Source organism: Emydura macquarii, unplaced genomic scaffold (assembly GCF_026122565.2).
Source record: "Emydura macquarii macquarii isolate MOO-44397 ecotype Brisbane River unplaced genomic scaffold, CSIRO-AGI_Emac_v2 contig_1254, whole genome shotgun sequence".
NCBI lineage: Eukaryota > Metazoa > Chordata > Testudines > Chelidae > Emydura > Emydura macquarii.
In genome coordinates, this window is record NW_027131391.1 from 541,344 (window position 1) to 561,897 (window position 20,554).

At 42.0% G+C, this 20,554-nt stretch overlaps 1 protein-coding gene across 3 annotated transcripts in view; it reads left to right on the forward strand.

The window, feature by feature from the left end:
* The window catches only part of CABIN1 (calcineurin binding protein 1), a 202,166-nt gene that overhangs the window by 83,244 nt on the left and 98,368 nt on the right, over positions 1 to 20,554 (forward strand). For all 3 annotated transcript variants that reach the window (XM_067549979.1, XM_067549978.1, XM_067549980.1), the window contains exon 29: positions 157 to 270. In XM_067549979.1, the coding sequence (XP_067406080.1) occupies positions 157 to 270 (114 nt within the window). The remainder of the gene's footprint in view (positions 1 to 156; positions 271 to 20,554) is intronic.

Sequence of the window (20,554 nt, forward strand, 5' to 3'; positions counted from 1 at the left end):
CTGCGTCTGGCTGCCATAAGACAGATCTCTTTGGAAAAATTATAGCTGGTAATGTAGATTAATAAATAAAAACAAGAGGATGTTTTGTACTTTTCCCTGCGTTAACAAACCCTTCTTCTGTCTCCTACTCATTTTCATTATTTCTTGCTTCTATAGAACCTCCAGTGGGCCCGAGATGTGTTGCTAGGCAGCAGTATCCCATGGCAGCAGCTGAAGCACATGCCAGCACAGGGTCTCTTCTGCGAGAGGAACAAGACAAATTTCTTCAATGTAAGTTAATACTGTTGACAAACATACAACTATTTGGTCATTTTAACACCTGCTTCTCATATGGAAGGTTTGTTGAGAGAGAGTGATGGGACAATTCAACAAGAGATTGTTGAAGGAGCGACACAGAGGGCAAAGGAAAAGTTGAATTTGCTTTATAGCAAAATTTACTAGGGTTGTCCCATCTAATAGGATGCACGCATAGTGCTTATTCCTTATAAGCTTGGGAAGCTATAATCTTACAGTATCAACATGAATGCAGGGGGTGGGACGGGGACGCGGACGTGAAGAATCAGTGGCTTGGTGTCATGATGGTCACTAAATGCTGCTGGGATGTAAACAGTTTAAAATTCAAATTCTGTTCATCTCTGCATGCGCATGCTCTCTCTCTAACTTGGGTAAGTCTTGCACTTTTTGGAACAACCAAAAATAGTGCCACTTGCTCAAATAATTTTTGAGGTGGGTGGAAGAGTACTGAAGTACTGAATCAAAATATGAGCTACTTTATCAGTAGGAGCAGGAGTTCTAGGTAATCTCATGAAGCCCAGTCTTTGGCAGAGTCACACTACAAGCAAACTAGCTCTCTCTGCATACGTTGCCAAGATGTCTTTCAGGTCATTACAATGTTCAATGTTTTTTATCATTGTTTAATACTGTTATACCCTGTACAAAACAGTTTTCTCATAAGAATTGATTTCTGCTGTGCACTGTTTAAAACAAACAAACAAAAAGCCCTCTTCTGAAGACCATTTGGTGTTTTGTACATTCTGTTCTCAGCAGTCCTCCTGCACAAGTTTATTTTGATATATAGTATGTGCTCTTCTCCAACTGTAATCTACTGGAAGAATATTAAATTTAATTTCAGGTGTTTCAAAACCATATTATGAACCAGACTACCAATCTTAAATTCAATCTCCCTCCCTTCTTCTGAAGAGAGGTTTTTGTTCTAAAGACTGCCATGTCTGGTAGGGTATAGGCGTAGCAGTTGTGATTTAATTGGTAAGCATGTGCCTGTGTGTCATGCTGTTCTCTGCAGTGTCTGCCTACTTTCCCTACAAAAAATCTTGCTCTGTGAATGCTTAATCCTGCAAGCTACTCTGGCTTTGATCTAGCAAAGTGATTAAGCATATAGAATCAGAAATGTAGGACTGGACGGGACCTCGAGAGATCATCTAGTCCATCCTCCTGCATTGAGGCAGGACCAAGTATTACCTAGATCATCCCTGACAGGTATTTATCTAACCTATTTTTAAAAACCTCCAAAGACTGGGATTCCACAACCTCCCTTGGAAACCTATTCTAGTGCTTAACTATCCTTCTAATTAGACAGTTTTTCCTAATACCTAAGCTAAATCTCCCTTGCTTCAGATTAAGCTGATTATTTTGTGTCCTACCTCCAGTGGACATGAAGAACAGGCCTCTTTATAACAACTTTAAACACATTTTAAGACTGTGATCAGGTCCCACCTCAGTCTTCTTTTCTCAAGACTAAACATGTCCAGTTTTTTAACCTGTCCTTATAAGTCAAGTTTTCTAAGTCTTTTATCACTTTTGTAGCTTCATATGGAGACTCTCCAAATTGTCCACATCTTTCTTAAAGTGCGGTGCCCAGAACTGGACATTGTACTCCAGCTGAGGCCTCACAAGTGCTGAGCGGAGCAGGACAATTATCTCCTGTGTCTTACATACAACACTCCTGTTAAAACATCTCAGAATGATATTAGGCTTTTTCACAACTGCATCACACTGTTGGCTCATACTCAATTGTAATATACCCAAGATCCTTTCAGCAGTACTACTGCCTAGCCAGTTATTCCCCATTTTGTATTTGTGCATCTGATTTTTCCTTATTTTGCACTTGTCTTTATTGAATTTCATCTTGCTGATTTCAGACCAAGTTTCCAATTATCAAATTTTGTAAATTTGATATAAATTTATCCAATTTATTATTAATTTTGGATTCTGATCCTGTCCTCAAAGTGCTAGCAACCCCTCCAAGCTTGGTGTTATCGACAAATTTTATAAGCATGCACTCCACTCTCTTATCTAAGTCATTAATGAAAATATTGAATAATACCAAACCCAGGACAGATCCCTGTGGGACCTCACCAGATACATCCTCCCAGTGTGGCAGTGAACCATCGATAACTAGCCTTTATATACAGTTTTTCAACCAGTTATGCACCCACCTTACAGTAATTTCATTTAGAGTCCACATTTTCCTACTTTGCTTATGAGAATAGTGTCTCAAAGACTTTAGTAGGGACCTTGCCAATCTGCTCTTCTAGACATTTTCTGAATCATGCATATTCCTGGTGGAATTATTTATGAAATGTCTGAGAGCAGAATATGAAAAGGAATAAACAGGTTAGTGTTGTCTCCTATTAAATTTTACTGCAGGACTACAGGTCTGAATCTCAGGGTGTCCTGTTCTGTTACCTAATTTGTTAGCCCTTGAGGAGCTGTGAGTGAGATCTCTTTTGTACTATGCTTTGCTGCCTTGAGTAGAAGCAAGTAAGGCTTGTTTGCTTAGCCCTGATGTTACCTCACTGACATTAAACTGAGCTTCTGGGTGCTTAAAACTCAGGCTTCTAAATTCAAAGGAAAAATGCTTCTCCTTTGAGTCGATGCAGACATGTATTCCACTTGTGTGTGAGTATGCCCTGCACAATTGAGCCAAAGAATTCTGCCTAGCAGTACCTGTAGAGGGGCGGCGCTCATGCCTCATAGCTGTAGCTCCTCCCCTGACTATATGAAGCACTGCCGCCCTGACCCACCCCCAGTTCCTTCTTACTGCCCATGGCTGGAGTCAGAGCTCTGTGTGGTTTAATCCCATATCTCTCTCAGCTAGTGTTTCTTATTTTATAGTTGTTGTATATAGTTAGTAGTACCTTAGTGTTAGTTAGTGTTAGTTAAGTTTTCTCAATGATGCCCTCACCAGGGTTTAAACATTGTCCTTCATGTAGGGGAGCAATGCCCAACAGTGATCCCCACACATGGTGCTTACTGTGTCTTGGTGAGGCCCACGTTTAGAGAGTGCTGTGCAATCTGCAGATCATTTAAAAAAGCAGATTGTAGTAGCGTGAGATCTTCATTTAAAGCCGCACCTACTTGAGCAACTCATGTGATCCGCTTTGGTATTGAGGCCCTCATCTGGTTGGATGTCACTGTTGGGTTCCAAGAGTGCTCTGGCTTCACGTTCTGGGTCATGCACCTTTCCCATGAAGTGGAGTCATTCTTTGTTGACTGCGCTGAGGAAGAGATTGCATGAGACTAATTGGGACTGTCTCACATCCTGTAAGGACACTCCCGCCTCTCCCAGAAGGAGCATGGCTTGACACTGGGTCAGGGCCAACATGCGGGATGGCTCAGATACCTCTAACATTGCCCTGGTAATGATTGGGAGGATTAGAAACTTGGTTCTGGCTTTCGGGTATCTGTCGAGTCTGGTACCGACAAGGGAGACTCAAGCATACCCTCCCCTTGTACTGAGTGTAGAGGGGAGAAATGCCATATCATTGACCCCAGCTCCGGCCTCTTGACATCCATTGAGTCCGGTACCCTGAAGGACATACTGGCACCAGCTGTTCCCTTGTTTATGGCTACAGCCCTCCACTGCCTTTCAGTCCTGACATCTCCTTTGATCCAGGACTTTGCCAGGACTACATCATTTATAGATCCCATTGGCTGGTTGGGTCACTGAACCACTGGGTTTGTCAGCACCATATTCTAATGTTCCCTTCATACAAGTTGTGGAATTGGGGCCAGTATTGGGATCAGTGTGAGACACCTCCACGCCACCACAGTTGGTACAGCAAATGGTACTGTGGCACTTCTTACTGTCGTTGACGTCGGCATTATTCCTGCCTTTGAGGTTGATTTAATTTGCGCTGGTGTGCTCAGCAATGACAGTACCGCTTCTACTTTCTTTAGTTAATTTTGTATATTTGCCTTTAAAATAAATATATATATATACATATATACACACACATTTGTTTTGACTTATAATGTCTACAGAAAGGTTTCTATAATAACTAAGTCAGAGATTAATCCATGCAGGCAGCTTTTTCAATTCAGATTTCCTGCCACTCTTAATAATAATAATAATAATAATAATAATAATAATAATTAATAAAAAAAATTAAGCTCAGTGCACAGACGATAGAGTTCACTAATCTTGGTGGCTGGCAATTATATTTATTGAGACTGAATGGAAAGGAGCATTGTGAGGTGCTGAGCGCTGTGTGTATCAGCAACTTCTCATACCATGCAGTCTGATGTCCAGGATTTACAGTTTTGTGGCGTATCCCTCACAGCATTAGTACATTTTAGTTAATTGTTTGATTGTTGGCATCAAAGCAACACAGGTGATTGAAAATATTTGCAAAATGTTCAAGGTAAATGCTCATAAAATTTTAAAATATTGTTTCATGCTGTTTTTCACGCATCTGAACTTCACGATACAATTCATCAGCCCAAAATATCTTTACATGATGAGTTGCAAATTTCTAGTTTGAAATATTGATTTTTTTTTTAATATTCAAAATTTTGCAATAAGAATCCTAATAGTAATCTTTTACAATTTTTACTTGGGAGGAAAAGACAAGAAGATAGCAATTTATAACCACATACATACAATATGCTATGTATGCATACACAAGTGTGCCAAGTCATGGAGGGATGGAACATAAGAATGGCCATACTGGGTCACATCAATGGTCCATCTAGCCTAGTATTCTGTCTTCCAACAGTGGCCAATGCCAGGTACTTCAGTGGGAATGAAGGGAACAGATAATCATCAAGTGATCCATCCCGTCGGCCATTCCCAGCCTCTGGCAAACAGCAGTCCCTGTCTATCCTGGCTAATAGTTATTGATAGACCTATCCTCCATGAACTTACCTAGTATTTTTGAACCCCATTATGGTCTTGGCCTTCACAACATCCTCAGGCAAGGAGTTCCACAGATTGACTGTGTGTTGTATGAAGAAATACTTCCTTTTGTTTGTTTTAAACCTGTTGCCTAGTAATTTCATTTGGTGACCCCTAGTCCTTGTGTTATGAGAAGGAGTAAATAACACTTCCTTATTTACTTTCTCCACATCAGTCATGATTTTATAGACCTCTGTTATATCCCCCCTTAGTCGTCTCTTTTCCAAGCTGAAAAGTCCCAGTTTTATTAATCTCTCCTCATACAGAAGCTGATCCCTACCCCAATAATTTTTGTTGCCCTTTTCTGTACTTTTTCCAGTTCCAATATATCTTTTTTGAGATGGGGCGACCAGATTTGCACACAGTATTCAAGATGTGGGCATGCCATGGATTTATAAAGAGGCAATACGATCTTTTCTGTCTTATTATCTATCCCTTTCCTAATGATTCCCAACATTCTATAAGCTGTTTGGACTGCTGCTGCACATTGAGAGGATGTTTTCAGAGAATTGTCCACAATGACTCCAACATCTTTCTTGAGTAGTAACAGCTAATTTAGCCCCATCATTTTATATTAATAGTTGTGATTATGTTTTCCTATGAGCATTACTTTCCATTTATCAACATTGAATTTCATCTGCCATTTTGTTGCCCAGTCACCCAGTTTTGTGAGACCCCTTTGTAACCCTTCACAGTCTGCTTTGGACTTAACTATTTTGAGTAATTTGTATCATCTGAAAATTTTGCCACCTCACTGTTTACCCCTTCCTCCAGATCATTTATGAATATGTTGAACAGTACTGGTCCCAGTACAGACTCCTGGGGGACACCACTATTTACCTCTCTCCATTCTAGAATCTGACCATTTGTTCCTACCTTTTGTTTCCTATCTTTTAACTAGTTACTGATCCAAAAGAGGACATTCCCTCTTATCCCATGACCACTTACTTTGCTTACGAGCCTTTCGTGAGGGAACTTGTCAAAGGCTTTTGGAAAATCTAAGTGAACTATATCTACTGGATCATCCTTGTCCACATGATTGTTGACCCCCACAAAGAATCTCCCTCACATCCTCAGCCGTTAAGACCGATGCAAATGGTTCTGAAGCGGGGATCTAGTTAGGATGCATGTGACTTTGGACTGGAATTTTGAGCAGCCAGAGCTGGACAGGTGAATTTGAGACTGAGGGAATTATGATTGTTGTTTATATGGTTGGGAAGCAGGGAGGCCAGCTCTGTTCCCACCAGGATACCACAGTGTACCCAATGCGTTATTGACTTACATGACTTGTACTGAGAGATCCTAGCCCCATGCTGAATATGCTACATGGTGGCCCTGCTAGCCCTGCAATGTGATAACATGACCTCACACATATCAGCCGATGGAGGAGGGAAGCAGGAGATCCAACAGAGATGCCTGAGCCAGTACTGGCCTCTTTCTCAGGCCAGCCTGAGCCAGCCCCACTGCTGCTGCCCTAGAGAAGCCCAAGAGACCTGGTAAGGGATGCTCCTTTGAGTTTGTGATGATTGGTCTGCTGAGGCCTCAAGTTTCCCTTTTCCTTGTGGCTGCTCCCTGGGGGATTGTTGGAGTGGCATCAGCAGCTGGCTTAAGCCACTTTGATATAGTGTCTGCTACCCTACTCTTCCTTCTCTTGGCGGGTCTCCATGGGACTTTCTTCCCCTCGCTCCTTCCTACCTGGTAACTCTTCAAGGTTGGCAATAGTTTCTGGATCTCAAGCTCTAGGCAGCTGCTGCAGGGAGGTTTTAATGTTCTTGATGGAGCAGTTGAATCAGCATGAAAAAGAAGGGAAAGAAATACTGGGTGATGCTTTCTTGCGGGGAAGGCAGGGGGGTGGGGGGGAGTGGGATTCTGCCTCTCTGTGATGGGACTTTGGAGTGTATTTAATGACATGCACTGTGACTCTAGGTTGGTTTATGGTTGGATGGGGATGTGTTCATTCTTGGCTGCCACCTTTTGCCAAGGACGTTATGGCCCTTCAGGCACTTCTCACAATTATTCTGAAAATTGATAAGTAACATGGCCAACCCTAAACATTCAAAACACATGAGTCAGGCCCCTAAAATTGTGAGATTTTTTTTTTTTAATAATAAATTTGGGATTTTTTACTTGCCTTCTGGTTTCTAAGGAGTTAGGGTGCTTTTTCTCTGCAACCAAGGAGCCTAGAAACTTTTCTTTTTAAATGAAATCTAAGGTTCTCATGCAATCTCTTGATTCTAGCAGCTGTGGGTTTAATAAAAACAAAAAATAGCATGAGAATCACAATAAAATTACATGAATTGGCAACAACGAGTAAGTGTTCCACTACAAGGGGGCTAAAATGAACACAAACTACAACCCTCATCATTAATCCTCCACTGCAAAGTGCCTAGCACACATGTGGGCATAATAAAATAATAAATAAGTAGCATAATAAAAATACATATTAAACCAGCCTCAGCATGTATGTTCTATTTAAGGCTGTAGCAAGGCTCAGAGATTTGGTTAAAGCATGTTAAAGTCTCATCTACCCTAGAAGACAGAACTGTGTTTAAACTTCTCAGGAGACAACTATGTTGTAACTAGTTCCTTTCCATGGTTGTTATGGTGCTGTGAATAGGCCCTATTCTGCAGAAGAGCAGTCCAGTGGAACAGTAAATGGAATCCCTTGCAGGGATTCACAACCTAATTACCATTGTGGGCTGCATATATGGCCCATTATGTGGCCACATCCAGTACTACCTGTGTGCCCTGAGGTTGTCACATGGGCCACAGCTGTGTGGGCCGCGGATTGAGAACCACTGCCTTATAGCCTCATCACCGCAGACTGTGAACTTGTCAGAGTTCATAACTAAGTAGAGGCAGGGCTACAAAATATTTGTCTGAAGAGACCTCCAAGGAAAACCAGGTGCTGCAGGAAATAGTGTTGGTGATTCAGAAGGTATCCTCTGGTATCTACACTTTCCTTTTGAGTGTACATCAACACTGCATACTCCTTTTGGAGTCATGTAGAGTACAAATGTGACAAGCCGCCCCCCCCTCCCTACCCCAGCACAGGTATAAATAGAGTGTAGATGGTGAGGCACTGCTTGGGCAAATACAGTAAAGACACTCCTGAATCCTGTATGTGTGTACACCCTACTGTGCTCTCTATTCACCCAAGCAGTGCCGCCTCATCTACACGGCTATTTTTAGCAGTCTTCCCACTGCAGGAAAGGATCTGGCACCGGGGAAAGACTTCAGCATCTCCCCGCTACTGGAGCCTTTCCATGCAGTAGGGAAGGGCTCTGGCAGCTCCCTGCTATTCTTTCTCTGCATTTCTTTCCCTATAACAACTCCCAATTCCCATCCCAGAGTACTTCATTCTCAGCCTCTTTGCCATTATACTGGCGACTAAATAGTTAATGTTGACCTAAGTGTCATTTAAAGTTGATATTCCTTTCAGATTAATGGGCGACAGGGGAGTTCACATCACAATCTTCCTTTCAGTGGTCTGCAGAGTCCAGCAAATAGCTACATCACTCACACTCAGTTCACATTTAAAAGATTTTCTCTGCAGCCATAAGGTCTAGAAATTAACTTTTTTTTTTTTTTTTTTTTAAATAAATGAAAGCTTAGATTCTGGAGAATCTGACTTTCATAAATGTATCATGAGGAATGGAGCCAGCCTGCAGCTGCATGTTCAACACCCTGACTCTAGAACCATGATATGACCAATAAGAGAGCTACATTTTGCTATCAGTGATTTAATTTCAAGTTTAATAACATGAACCTTTATTTTTAGCAGACATTTTCTTCATGCTGAAAGTTCATTTTGGAGAAGACCCAAGAAGTTATGCATGTTATAGCAGAGTGAGTGTATTAATTTCCATTAGATAAACTCCTTTTAGAACAGACGTGGTTTCCACTGAAAAAATCTTTGGTAACAGAGTGCTCTCATAACAGAACTAGAGATAGGACTCCTAATTCGTTTCCTGTCCATGCCACTGACTCGCTGTGTGACTTTGAGGTTTAATTAGTTGAAAATTTGTAAAATATAATAAGATTTTTGCATTGCATCTGTCTCCTAAGAGCAAATCTAAAGACAAGGATAAGAAAGGAGCTAACTGAGCAAGTGAAACTTTCACAGTTATTGAATTAAGATCAGGAATCCAATGAGCAGTGAAGTTGTAGAATTGATTATAAAAAGGTAGATAACTTTTTCAATCTCTGCCCAACATGTTGTTTAAGTACTTCACTCCATCCCTTGGAAAAACAGAACTTATAGATGAAAATTGTCCATCATTCATAGTTTTCTGTCTCAATATACATACACTGTTCTTTATTTCTAACTTTTCAGTCTTTTACAATGCAGCTAGTAGAGATACTAATAATGTTAACTCCCTTAAAGTACATAGGCAAGGGGCTTCATGCTGTGGTTTCTGCCAGTGGATATGAACCAACTGTTTCTTTTTGTATTTTGTTTCCCAAAGAAAAGTTTCTTCTTGTATTGAATTAAGGCCTTATCTACACTAGAAATATGTCAGCATAACATAGGTTGACTTACAGTCACTGCAGAGGGACAGTGTGGGGAGCTGAGAACCCCACAGGCACCCGGTGGGCTTCCCCCATTCCCTGCCGGGGGCCAGCCTCAGGCTTCTCCCTTCCCTGTTCCACGCCCAAATCTGGGGGAAGTCTGGGGCTTCTCGCCCCTAGGGCGTGGGTCCAGCTGTGCTGGCTTCTCGCCCCTCCCCACTAGGAGCTGGGCAGCCAGTGGGGAGTGGGCAGGGAAGCAGCCCAGGGCTTCTTCCCTCCCTGCTCCCCACCAGGAGCTAGGGGAAGTTACCCAGGGCTTCTCCATTCCCCACTCTCTGCCAGGAACTGGGCAGCCATGTTGGCTTTCCCGGCTCCCTCATGGGAGCGGGTGGAGAAGTGCCCAGGCTCCTCGCCCAGTTCCCAGGTGGGAGCTGAGACCAGGCAACTGGGCTCCTTGCCCTGCTCCCAGCCTGGAGATCAGTTGGCAGGGGGACTTTCTTGTCAATTTCACAGCTCCAGTGGAGGTGAAATTGACAAGAATGACAGCCCCACAGCTGATGTAAGGGACACAATAACCACATTGACACTGGTTAGCCCTAACTAAGCTGACATAAGTCCTACACCTCTCGTTGTGGTGGTTTTATTATGTCTCCATAGCAGGGGAGTTACATCAGTGGGAGGAGCATTTTAGTTTGTACACCTCCACTGTTTTGTCGACAAAAGCTGACTTTTTTCAACAAAACTCTCTAGTGTAGACCAGTCCTAAGATGAGTTTCTAAACAAAGGGAAGCTAGGAAAGTGGAAGAATGAGGACTTGAAGTTGCTTTGGGGAAGAAATATTGTCATAAAGATCCAAAGATGTTACAGGATATAAAGCATCCACTTTTGGATCTGAGCCTAAAGTGGCAAAAGCCTAGCGTAGTCTAGTCACTATGCAGTTTAGTACCTTTTTAAATATTGTTCTGTGATCTACCTTGCTGAGCTACTAAATTTTATAAATGTGCAATGAATAAAACCCATAGTTTGGCTTTGCCATCTGTGAACAGCAGATATCAGTAAAAGGAAAAGAAATGAAATGGATTAGAAAACATGTTGCCTTAACGGGACAGTGTTGAGCAGTTTAGGTTTAAACTACATCATGTTCCCTCCTTTAAAAAGGTAACCTAATAGGGTTCACCTTCAAATGCTGAAAAATCTTTTAGTTTCACTTGACTAGAGTTTGAAGATGATAGTCTGTGGTAGGTCTTGGTCTTTTAAAATGTACATACATTTATTTTAATGTTAAATTTGTGTCCACTCACTACCTAACAAACGAGTTCTCTACTCTTCTTACTACATGAACTACTTATTCTGGTTTACAGCAGATAATTTTCTCAGAACTGTGTTGACATCAGTGGTACCAGTGCACAAGCAAAGAAAACAATTTAAAAAAGCCACATTAATTTTTCCTATCTTTCAGTTAACATTTGCCAGAAATATAGTAAAACCTCAGAGTTATGAAAACACTTTGGAAATGGAGGTTGTTCATAACTCTGAAAAAAATATTATGGTTGTTCTTTCAAAAGTTTACAACTGAACATTAACTTAATACAGCTTTGAAACTTTACAATGCAGGAGAAAAATGCTGCTTTTAACCCTCTTAATTTAAATGAAATAAGCGGAGAAACAGTTTCCTCACCTTGTCAAATCTTTTTTAAACTTTTCCTTTTTTTTTTTTGTTTATGTTTAACACAATCTGAACTGTATTAGCTTTTTTTTTGTGTGTCTCTGCTGCTGCCTGATTGTGTACTTCTGTTTCCAAATTAGGTGTGTGGTTGACTGGTCAGTTCATAACTCTGGTGTTTGTAACTCTGAGGTCCTATTATAGTGTATTTTTAAGCTTTTGTAAGTGTTTTGAAAAGAGAATTAAGAAAAACAAGCAAGATTTAACTTATTTTTTAAGAAATTAGCTGGCATTAGCATTCTTCTTTCCCCTAAAAACTCTTCTAGCCTGTGACTGAAAGCCCTGACACAAGAGAACTCATTTGTTAAGTTCAGTAGCATCAGAGGTGAGCTCAGGTAGTCATGTGGCTGTGTATGAATGGAGAGGTAATGAGTAACTGCGCTAGGTGAAACTTCATTGACTTTAAATATGCTTGGCTCTTTTTGACTCCTTTTTAAGAGGGTGATAGCAATGTTCCCTGAGGAAAGAGAATTTAATGGATGCACAGTGAGAGTCTAAGAACATAAGAATAGTCATACTGGATCAGACCAATGGTCCATCTAGCCTAATAGTCTGTCTTCTGACAGTGGCCAGTACCAGAAGTTTCAGAGGGAATTAACAGAGCAGGGCAATTATTGAGTGATTCATACAGTGCCAGTTTCGACTGTCAGAGATTTAGGAAACATGGGATTGCATCCCTGACATCTTGCTATTAATGAATCTTTCCTCCATGAACTTATCAAAGGAGTGTTCACTGCAAGTCAGTTTTCCTCTATCCTTTTATAAACTGAAGTTATTGGTCAAACATTTCTAAACCAAAGTACATTTTTCATGTTGTGAATTTAGGTTGAGATGTTTTCACCAGCTATACGTTGGTTGTAAGAGGATTCTAAGATAGTAATCAAAGTAGTTTCCACTACCCTTTCCATGTATATTGTGTCTCCAAGAATGCTTTGGAAGTAGACTTTAGCTTCTGTCTGAGCTTGCATTTAAGGGAATTGCAAAGCCACAGCAAGTTTAGTATTTGTTTATTCTATGCTCAGGATTTGTCAACAAGATTTTTCAATCATGCATTTTGTCCCTGTAACAACTAGTTCTATTTTGGGGGCTAAAGGAGCTGATCCTTAGCAAGTAGATGCAAAAAACATCCACTACTAGGCAGATTGTATAACCTTTGTGAAATCCTAACATGACCTGGGGCTGCAACTGGGACTGTATCCCACTTTATTAGGCAAATGGATCATTTATTGGAATTTTCATCTTTTGAAAGGGAAGAGGATTAGTATTGAAAAGTATTTTGCTTTATTAAAGCAACATATGCCATAAAAATATTTCTGCCAGACCTTGGTGTGTGGTTTAAACACGTGCCACAAATAAATATTGTCTTGTGCAAAGGAACCTGAGAAACTGGAGTATATGTGGGCAGAAGAGAGCAGATGATCCAAGCCAGGATTGTTTGGCTCACAGCACTTTACGAGTGTGTGTGCATCATAATGCAAAGGGCCTAGAAAGTAGAGAATTTTTATTTAATGGCTTTAAGATGACTGGTCATATAGTGAAGATTAAAATGAAGGAGAGAGGAGATATGACAGAAGATAATATATCTTGTTGTGAAGTAGCCAGAGAGCCTTTTCATGGGTGGATGCCGTATCACTGCTCAGGGTTACATATATAAACATTGAAGCAGAAATACTCTGAGTGGTAGTGCGCTGGCTTTGGCAACATCCCCAAAATTAAGAGAACCTTTTATTATTATACGTGATTGTATTATGTGTGATTGTTCCATGCTCTTTGGCTCCTGAGGAGGAGGTGGGATTTCCTCCTGCACACTTTAATATGCACACTTTTTGCAGCTTGCATGATAACTAATAGTTGGAGCTCCAACGGGTTAACAAATCAATTAGATAACTTTGTGAGCCTCTTGAAAGGGGATTGGGAAAGGTGTAGGAGGAGAGGAACTGAGAAAAAGTTCACTTGTGGTCAGCATTATACATTTACTCCTATGAGTGACTAAATTTGTTACATTCTCTTATTCAGCAAGGAAGTTCCAAGTATAACTTGAGTGAGAAATGGCTCATTTCCAAGCATTTCATGGCCTTACTAATTTGCAGTACTGCTATCAGTGCTACCACTCAGCAGGTGTGTGCGCCCACCTGCGTTCAGTAGACAATTTCACAAATTTAGCTTTTGTGGAGTTGCTTAATTTTTCTCTAGTTCAAAGGAAGCAAGCTGAGAAAAACAAACTCTTTCTATCTGAAATCTTTCCTAACAGGTTATTCAGAATGAATTGGGATAGTTTGCTATTTTGCTTTTATTTGCTGTTGAGTTTTGCTGAAACAGAATAAAAATTAGAGATGGAAGATTCTCTTGGGGCATCTTGTTGATATATTTGCCAGTGCAGGCCAAGTATATTTCTTAAGTGCTTTGTCCAGTCTAATTTTATATAAACAAACTGATGGGAATTCCTCTAATTCCCTTGGAAGGCTATTTCAGTCTTATAGACTTTACTGAAACAATTTTTCCTGATAGTTAAACCACATTTTCCATTGCTCCCAGTTACATACCTTTGGACAACCTTGTATGGACAGAGGCATCTAAAACTACATGCAAAACTGTGTCCCTCTGTCATCTCTTAGGTTCATTGGACTACCGACAAACTTGTTTCGATAGTCCACAAGGAGATAGTATAATCTGTGGGAGCCTGGTTTATATTTAGATTGTTTGGATTGACATGTGGTTTCTCTGCTGGATTGACATGTGGCTGCTTTCAAAATCTGTCAAATGTATTAATCTGACTGTTGCAGAAATATGATTTAGGAAACGTTTATTCACAATTCTCTAGGTTTTTCTTATGTGTTCATTGTTTGAGATCATAATAAGCCTGGATAGTGGCTAAAACTGATCCTGCTTACACCTACACAGTGCACCCCTTCTGACAGACTGTACCAAAAACTGTGCAGTGGAACGGTGTTAAGTTTCTTGTGTGTGTATTGCTTTACTGTACTTGGCACTGGTGAGGCATCAACTGGAGTACTTGTCCAGTTTTGGGCACCACACTTTAAGAAAATTATGAACAAATCAGAAAGTCCAGAGGAGAGCAACAAAAATAAGAGATTTAGAAAACATGACCTGTAAGAAAAGGTTGAAAGAACTGGCCATGTTTTAGTCCAGATATGAAAAGGTTGAAGGGAGCATAAGTCTTTAAATATGTAAAAGAAGTTCGTAAAGAGGATGGTGATCAATTGTTCTCCGTGTCCACTGAGGGTAGGACAAGAAGTAATTGGCTTAGTTTGCAGTAAGGGAAATTTAGGTTAGATGTTAGGAAAAACTTTCTAGCTATAAGGATAGTGAAGAACTGGAACAGATTACCTAGGGAGGTTGTGGAATCCCCATTATTGGAGATCTTTAAGAACAGATTAGACAAACTCCTGTGAGAGATAGTCTAGTTATACTTAATCCAGCCTCAGCACGGGGAGATAGACTAAAATGATCTACTGAGGTCTCTTCCAACCCTACATTTCTAAGATATCTATATGTAGTGTAGATGGACACACCATACAAAGTATGTGATGATGAAAGCCAGCATATTTTTACATTGTTTCACAAGCCATGGTATAATATTCAGCTGCAACTAAATTCAATGGGGGTTGTGCTTTGAACACATAAAGTGCTATCTTATGCTAAATACTCCAGAAAATCAGGTCCCTAACTGGACACCCAAAATTATTGGATTTTTTTAACCTTAATCTTACTGCACCTCAGCTCGCCATCTGTAAAATGGTAATAATATGTACCCGTCCACTCACACGTGTGCTGTGAAAATAAATTCATTGAAGTTTGTGAAGCACTCAGCTACTATAGTGATAAGCACCATAGAAAAGCACATGAGGAAATTAATAATTCTGGCTTCAGAGTAGGTTTTGAATAGTGTTTAGTAAATGAGGCTTGGAGCCACACTGAACAAGAAGAAGAAAAAATACTGAATAATTGTTGTTAGCTGATCTCTCTCAATCCTGTGCACTGAATTGGGCAGAGGTCCTGTAGAAAAATTAGTATGTGATCACGTAAATAAAGATGGTCATAGTGCATACACTCAGGGGAGCTGAATCAAGTTGCACTTCAGTGGTGGCATTTCCGAACTTGAGTGCTTGACTTTGCAACCTTAATAATGTTTTAATATGGGGTTTTTTGTGTGTGATTATACACAACATGCACACAAACATATACCCCTATCTCTTTCAATGTTCAAAGGTTTTAATGTGAGTGCTGTGTAAGAGCTTTGAGTTAAAGTATCCTATTGTTTACCAGATTGTATAATCCAGTGGTTCCCAGCTGAACCCTCCTAGAAGAACTTGTCTAAAAAGACACTTTCTCTTCAGTTCAGGATAAAAAGCTAGTAATTGGAACTGTTTTGTAGACACGAATGTTAAAGCAAGAATGTTCTGAATACCTCATTAACTGAAGTACTGGCAAGGGAATAAAATTAAAAATGACAGTTTCTCTCTGGCAAGGTTAAAAGCTGAGGTTTCCCCACTTGTAATGCATTTGCTGTTCCAACAGGCTTAAGAGAGGATCATTTGGTTTTATTTGTTGGGTTTTTTTGCCTTGACCAGACAGCTCTGTACTAATAGCATTGTTAATATGTCCTTAGCTACCTGAAGATTTTAATTTTGAACATTTTACTTTTGATTTCCCCTCTCCTCCCCACAAAAAACGATTAAAAATGTTTTATAAAATAAAACTAACAATATGTTACACTTTTCCTTTAAAAATAACACTTTTATTTTAAAAAAACATTAAGAACATACTTTGCAATTTTGTAGCACCTTTCATCTAAGGCTCTCAAAATGTATTACAAATAGTGACTAATCAGAGAAATCCTGTCAATCTAAATTAGGCCCAAAATTTAGATTTTCTAAAAATTAAGGTTTCACAGAATTTAATGTTAAAGAAATGTTTTCTGATTTGTTTTTAATTCCAGTGGCAGCAGCTTTGTGAATAAATAATTGTTATCCTACATTGTTTGCAACCTAAACACTGCAGCATTAAATGAGTAGAAACTGATTATAAACAAAAGTGACATGACTAAGCTCTTCTCATTAGCCAAGAGAAAAACATGTAAAAAATAAACAATTAAAAAAATTAGATTTAGAAATTTAGAACAATCTTTCAGTTATTATAGTCTGAGGTTTTACCTGTAACAGAGATAAGGAAATTTTGCTTTTGAAATTTTTTTTAACTTGGAAGTGCCCCTTTAAGCCCCATAACAATTTAGCAGCATAGCCATTTTATAGCAAGGTAAACAGAGGCACAGAGAATAAGGTCAATATTTTCAAAACTGACTAGTGATTTTGGGTTCCTTGGTGTTTGGATATCTAACCTGAGACACCCAAAAAGTTGGGTACTCAGCACTTCCTGAAAATCAGGCCAAAGGTATCTCAGGAATCAAGACACTGAATGTCGCTAATCACTTTTGAAAATATTGGCCTCCGTGTCCAGAGCTCTGACAGGAAGCAAGTTTTAGAACAAGGACTAGAAACTAAGGAGTCAGTGTGCCCTGTCCATTAGTTCCAGATCCACAATCCCTCCCTTTTCAAGCCAGAAAATTGTATCTCCTCCACCATTCTTAGAGTTATGTATGTTTGCGGCTTTGGATTTTAGGTTTTACCTTCACTTTTACAAAATGAAATTCACCAGCCAATGCAAGTATATGATGGGTTACATTTTAAACTTTGCTCCCTGCAGGTCCTTTGTGATTGTTGTATGAAGCTGTTTCCATCTTACCCTTGCAACAGTCATCCCTAATAACAATAGCTCAGAGGGATCCTAGAAATATTTCACAGTCCTATAGCAGCTCTGCAGCCCTTGAGCACAATGGCTGCATATCCCAGGGAGAAAACATCACTTTCTCCAATTAAAAAATGATAGAAAAATATGTCCATATTGCCTTGGCATCCACATCAGATAGGTTTTTCCAGGCTGTGAGTTCTTCTCCTGCAGAGATGAAACAGGAGGATCTATGCAGGAAACTAGCTCAGATTTACCCCTACCTTCAAGGAAAATGTGGAAGTGTGTGTCCACCAATAGAGAGCATGGAAGAGTCCTCTAATTAAAGGTTGGGGAAGGGAATGGAATAGACACCCTCTTCTAGTTTAAAAATGTCAGACAAAGTTTGAATTTTAATAGAAAAGGAAATATGTAACCCCTAGCTGATAATTAGCTAGAGAAATCCTGAAGAAGTACAGTATAGAGTTAAGAGGTTCAAACTCTAATAGGATTATTACAAATGATCCTTTGTATAAACTATATATTATATGTAGATTTCTCTAAAAGTGGGTGTCTGGGCAGAAGACAATAACAGGATGATGTGTTCCTGTCCCTTCTTGAAATTATAGTATGCCTTTAACAGTTCCTTTGGTATTATTATTGTGACGAGCACTATAGAGTAACCTAAGGCAGTTTGTTTCTTTCTAACCACATGGTGAAGGAACTCTCCACAGGAAGTTCAGAAAAACGTGGGTCCTGTGTTATAACAAAATGAACTTCTTTAGAAGGAAGTTGGAAGATAGATTTACAAAAGTTAAAAAGAGGAAGGTCACACTTTATTCTTTTGGCTCCTTGTTCAACCCACAACCATTTCTCACCACAAAGGAGGAAAAAGAAAGCCACTTATCCAGAAAAGTCTATATTTTATATATGTCTTCAAGGGGCCTTCTGTCACGTCACCAGTTCTCACTACTAGCAGAGGGTCCAGATTTCCAGCTGGAGAAAGGCTAAGGAGACTTGCTTTCCTCAGACACATGGGTTCTTCTTCGAATGCTTGCTTATGTTCATTCCACTATAGGTGTGTGCATGCCTCCATGCATGGTTACCTGGAACTTTTTTCCCCTTAGCAGATCACGTACGGCTGGCTTCAGCGCCCCCTGGAGCCTTGCGCACATGCCATGGTATATGAGGCGATGCCGGCCCTACGTCCCCTCAGTTCCTTCTTTCCACCCGTGACGGTTGCTGGAACTAGTCTTGCTCTCAGCAAGTACTATTCCCCTTGTTTGGACTTGTTTGATATTCTAAGTTAGTTTTAGTTAGTTAAGTAGTTGTTAAGTGTTGTTAAGAGTAGTTAGAGATAAGGCAAGTCCCTGCGGGTACTTAGAGCGGCCAGGTTGCCAGGATTCAAGCCATGTACCTCCTGCAGGAAGGCCTTCCCACTCAGCGACCCTCACAACTGGTGCCTTAAGTGCTTGGGGGAAGCCCACAGGAAAGAGAAGTGTAAGATCTGCAGGGCTTTTAAACCGAGGACTCAAAAGGACCGAGAGATCTGGTTGAAAGCCCTGTTGATGGAGGCAGCGATCTAACTGGCATCCGAGCTGGCCCGCTCCACCTCGGCACCAAGCGTGACCTTGGTACAGAGCGCACCACTGTCACCGCCCTCGACTCAGCACCGCGCAACATCACCGGCACCGAAGAAGAAGCAGCGTGCGGAGCGCGGACGCTGCCCTGTGCCGTTGGTATGGGCAGGGTTGAGTACGGAGATGCACCGGCCACGGCCCGTCAAGTCTTCTCTGGTGCCTGCATCTCCGGTCAGGGAGCCTTCCCCGACTCCTTGGAGTGGGAAAGTGCCCCTGCCGACACCGTTGACACTGGAGGCTTTTCAGGCTGCAAGAGCCTTGTTGGCCTTGCCTATGCCACCTCTGCCAAGGGAGAAGGGGCTGGTGTCATGGGGGAAACCCGCGTTGGGTCCCCCTGAATGGTGGAGGAGATCCCCGGTACGGGGAGGAAGATCTCCCGCTGGATGGTCCCTGAGGGTAGAGCAGAGCCGCTCCCTCAGTAGTTGCTCCAGGTTGGCAGTGTCGAGCCGACCTGTTCTGACACAGGACGTGGAGTCCCCCTCTCGGCGCTGACGTCAATCCCCCGCACTGGAGACAGCGCACGCCAGGAGGCGGCACCGGTCAAGGTCTGCTGGGCAGCGCTCTGATAGCTCCCATTCCAGATCCCCAGCACCAAGGAGTTTGCCTGTACCTAGATGGCGCAGAACCCGGTCGTGTCAGAGGACCCAGCATTGAGGAGTTCGTCCGCACTGAGATGGTGAAGAACCCGGTTGCCGTCGGAGGACCTGGCACTGTGCAGTCCATGACATGGAACCAGGTTTCTGGAGTCTGGCTTGGCACCGAGGAACTCGGAGCGGCACCGACCTTGGTCACCGAAGGTCTCTGCAGGACCGCAAGGCAAGCGGCAGCAGAAATAATCGGTACTAAGACAACGGTCCGCTACCTCTAGCTCTTCAGAGCGCGCCTCTGTTCATCGGCACTGTTTGTAGCGACAGAGGCAGTCCTCGTCATCCTCCAGGTTGGAGGCATCGAGAGGGCGGTCCCCAGCACGGAAGGGTGCCTGGGGCCAAAGACGTACACGCACCGCTGGTCCAGGGCCTCTGACTATGAGGATGACTCGGGGTCTCCCAGGGGAGACAGTCATCGGGAGAGCCAACGCGCAATCAGCCCCAAGTTGACCCCAGGGACAATGGCTGCAATAATGGCCTTATTGGGCCCCATGTGGTATCCAGGTGGGACCGGGGCCCCAATCCATTATGTCATTGGGGATGCAGTCCGTGCCTCTGGCACAGGAGAAGGCCCATAGACACCACTCCTCGGACAAGGAGTCAGACCCCATGGAGGGACCCTCAGTGGGTGCAACCCTTCGCCAGGAGGGGGTGCATCCACAGGACGCACCTCAGCAGTCTTCTTCCTCCTCACCAGACGAGGCAGTCTCCTGGGACCACTCGACACCACTGGAGGATTTCAGGGCACACCAGGAGCTGCTTAAGAGGGTGGCCTTCAACTTGGGGCTGGAGGTGAAGGAGTTAAAAGAGGCTGAAGATAGCCTCTTTAATGTGCTGGCGGCAGCCGCCCCAGCAAGAGTGGCCCTCCCAGTCCACGAAAGGGTCCTTCAGATTGTAAAGGTCCTGTGGCTAACCCCTTCCTCGGTAGCCCCTACGTCAATGGTGGCCAAGAAAGAATATTACGTCCTGGCCGAAGGGTTTGCGTATTTATTCACTCACCCTGCCCCGGGAACCCTGGTAGTAGATGCAGCTAACCAGCGAGACAGGCAAGGTCAGTGAGGGTTCACTCCCAAAAACAAAGACAATAAGA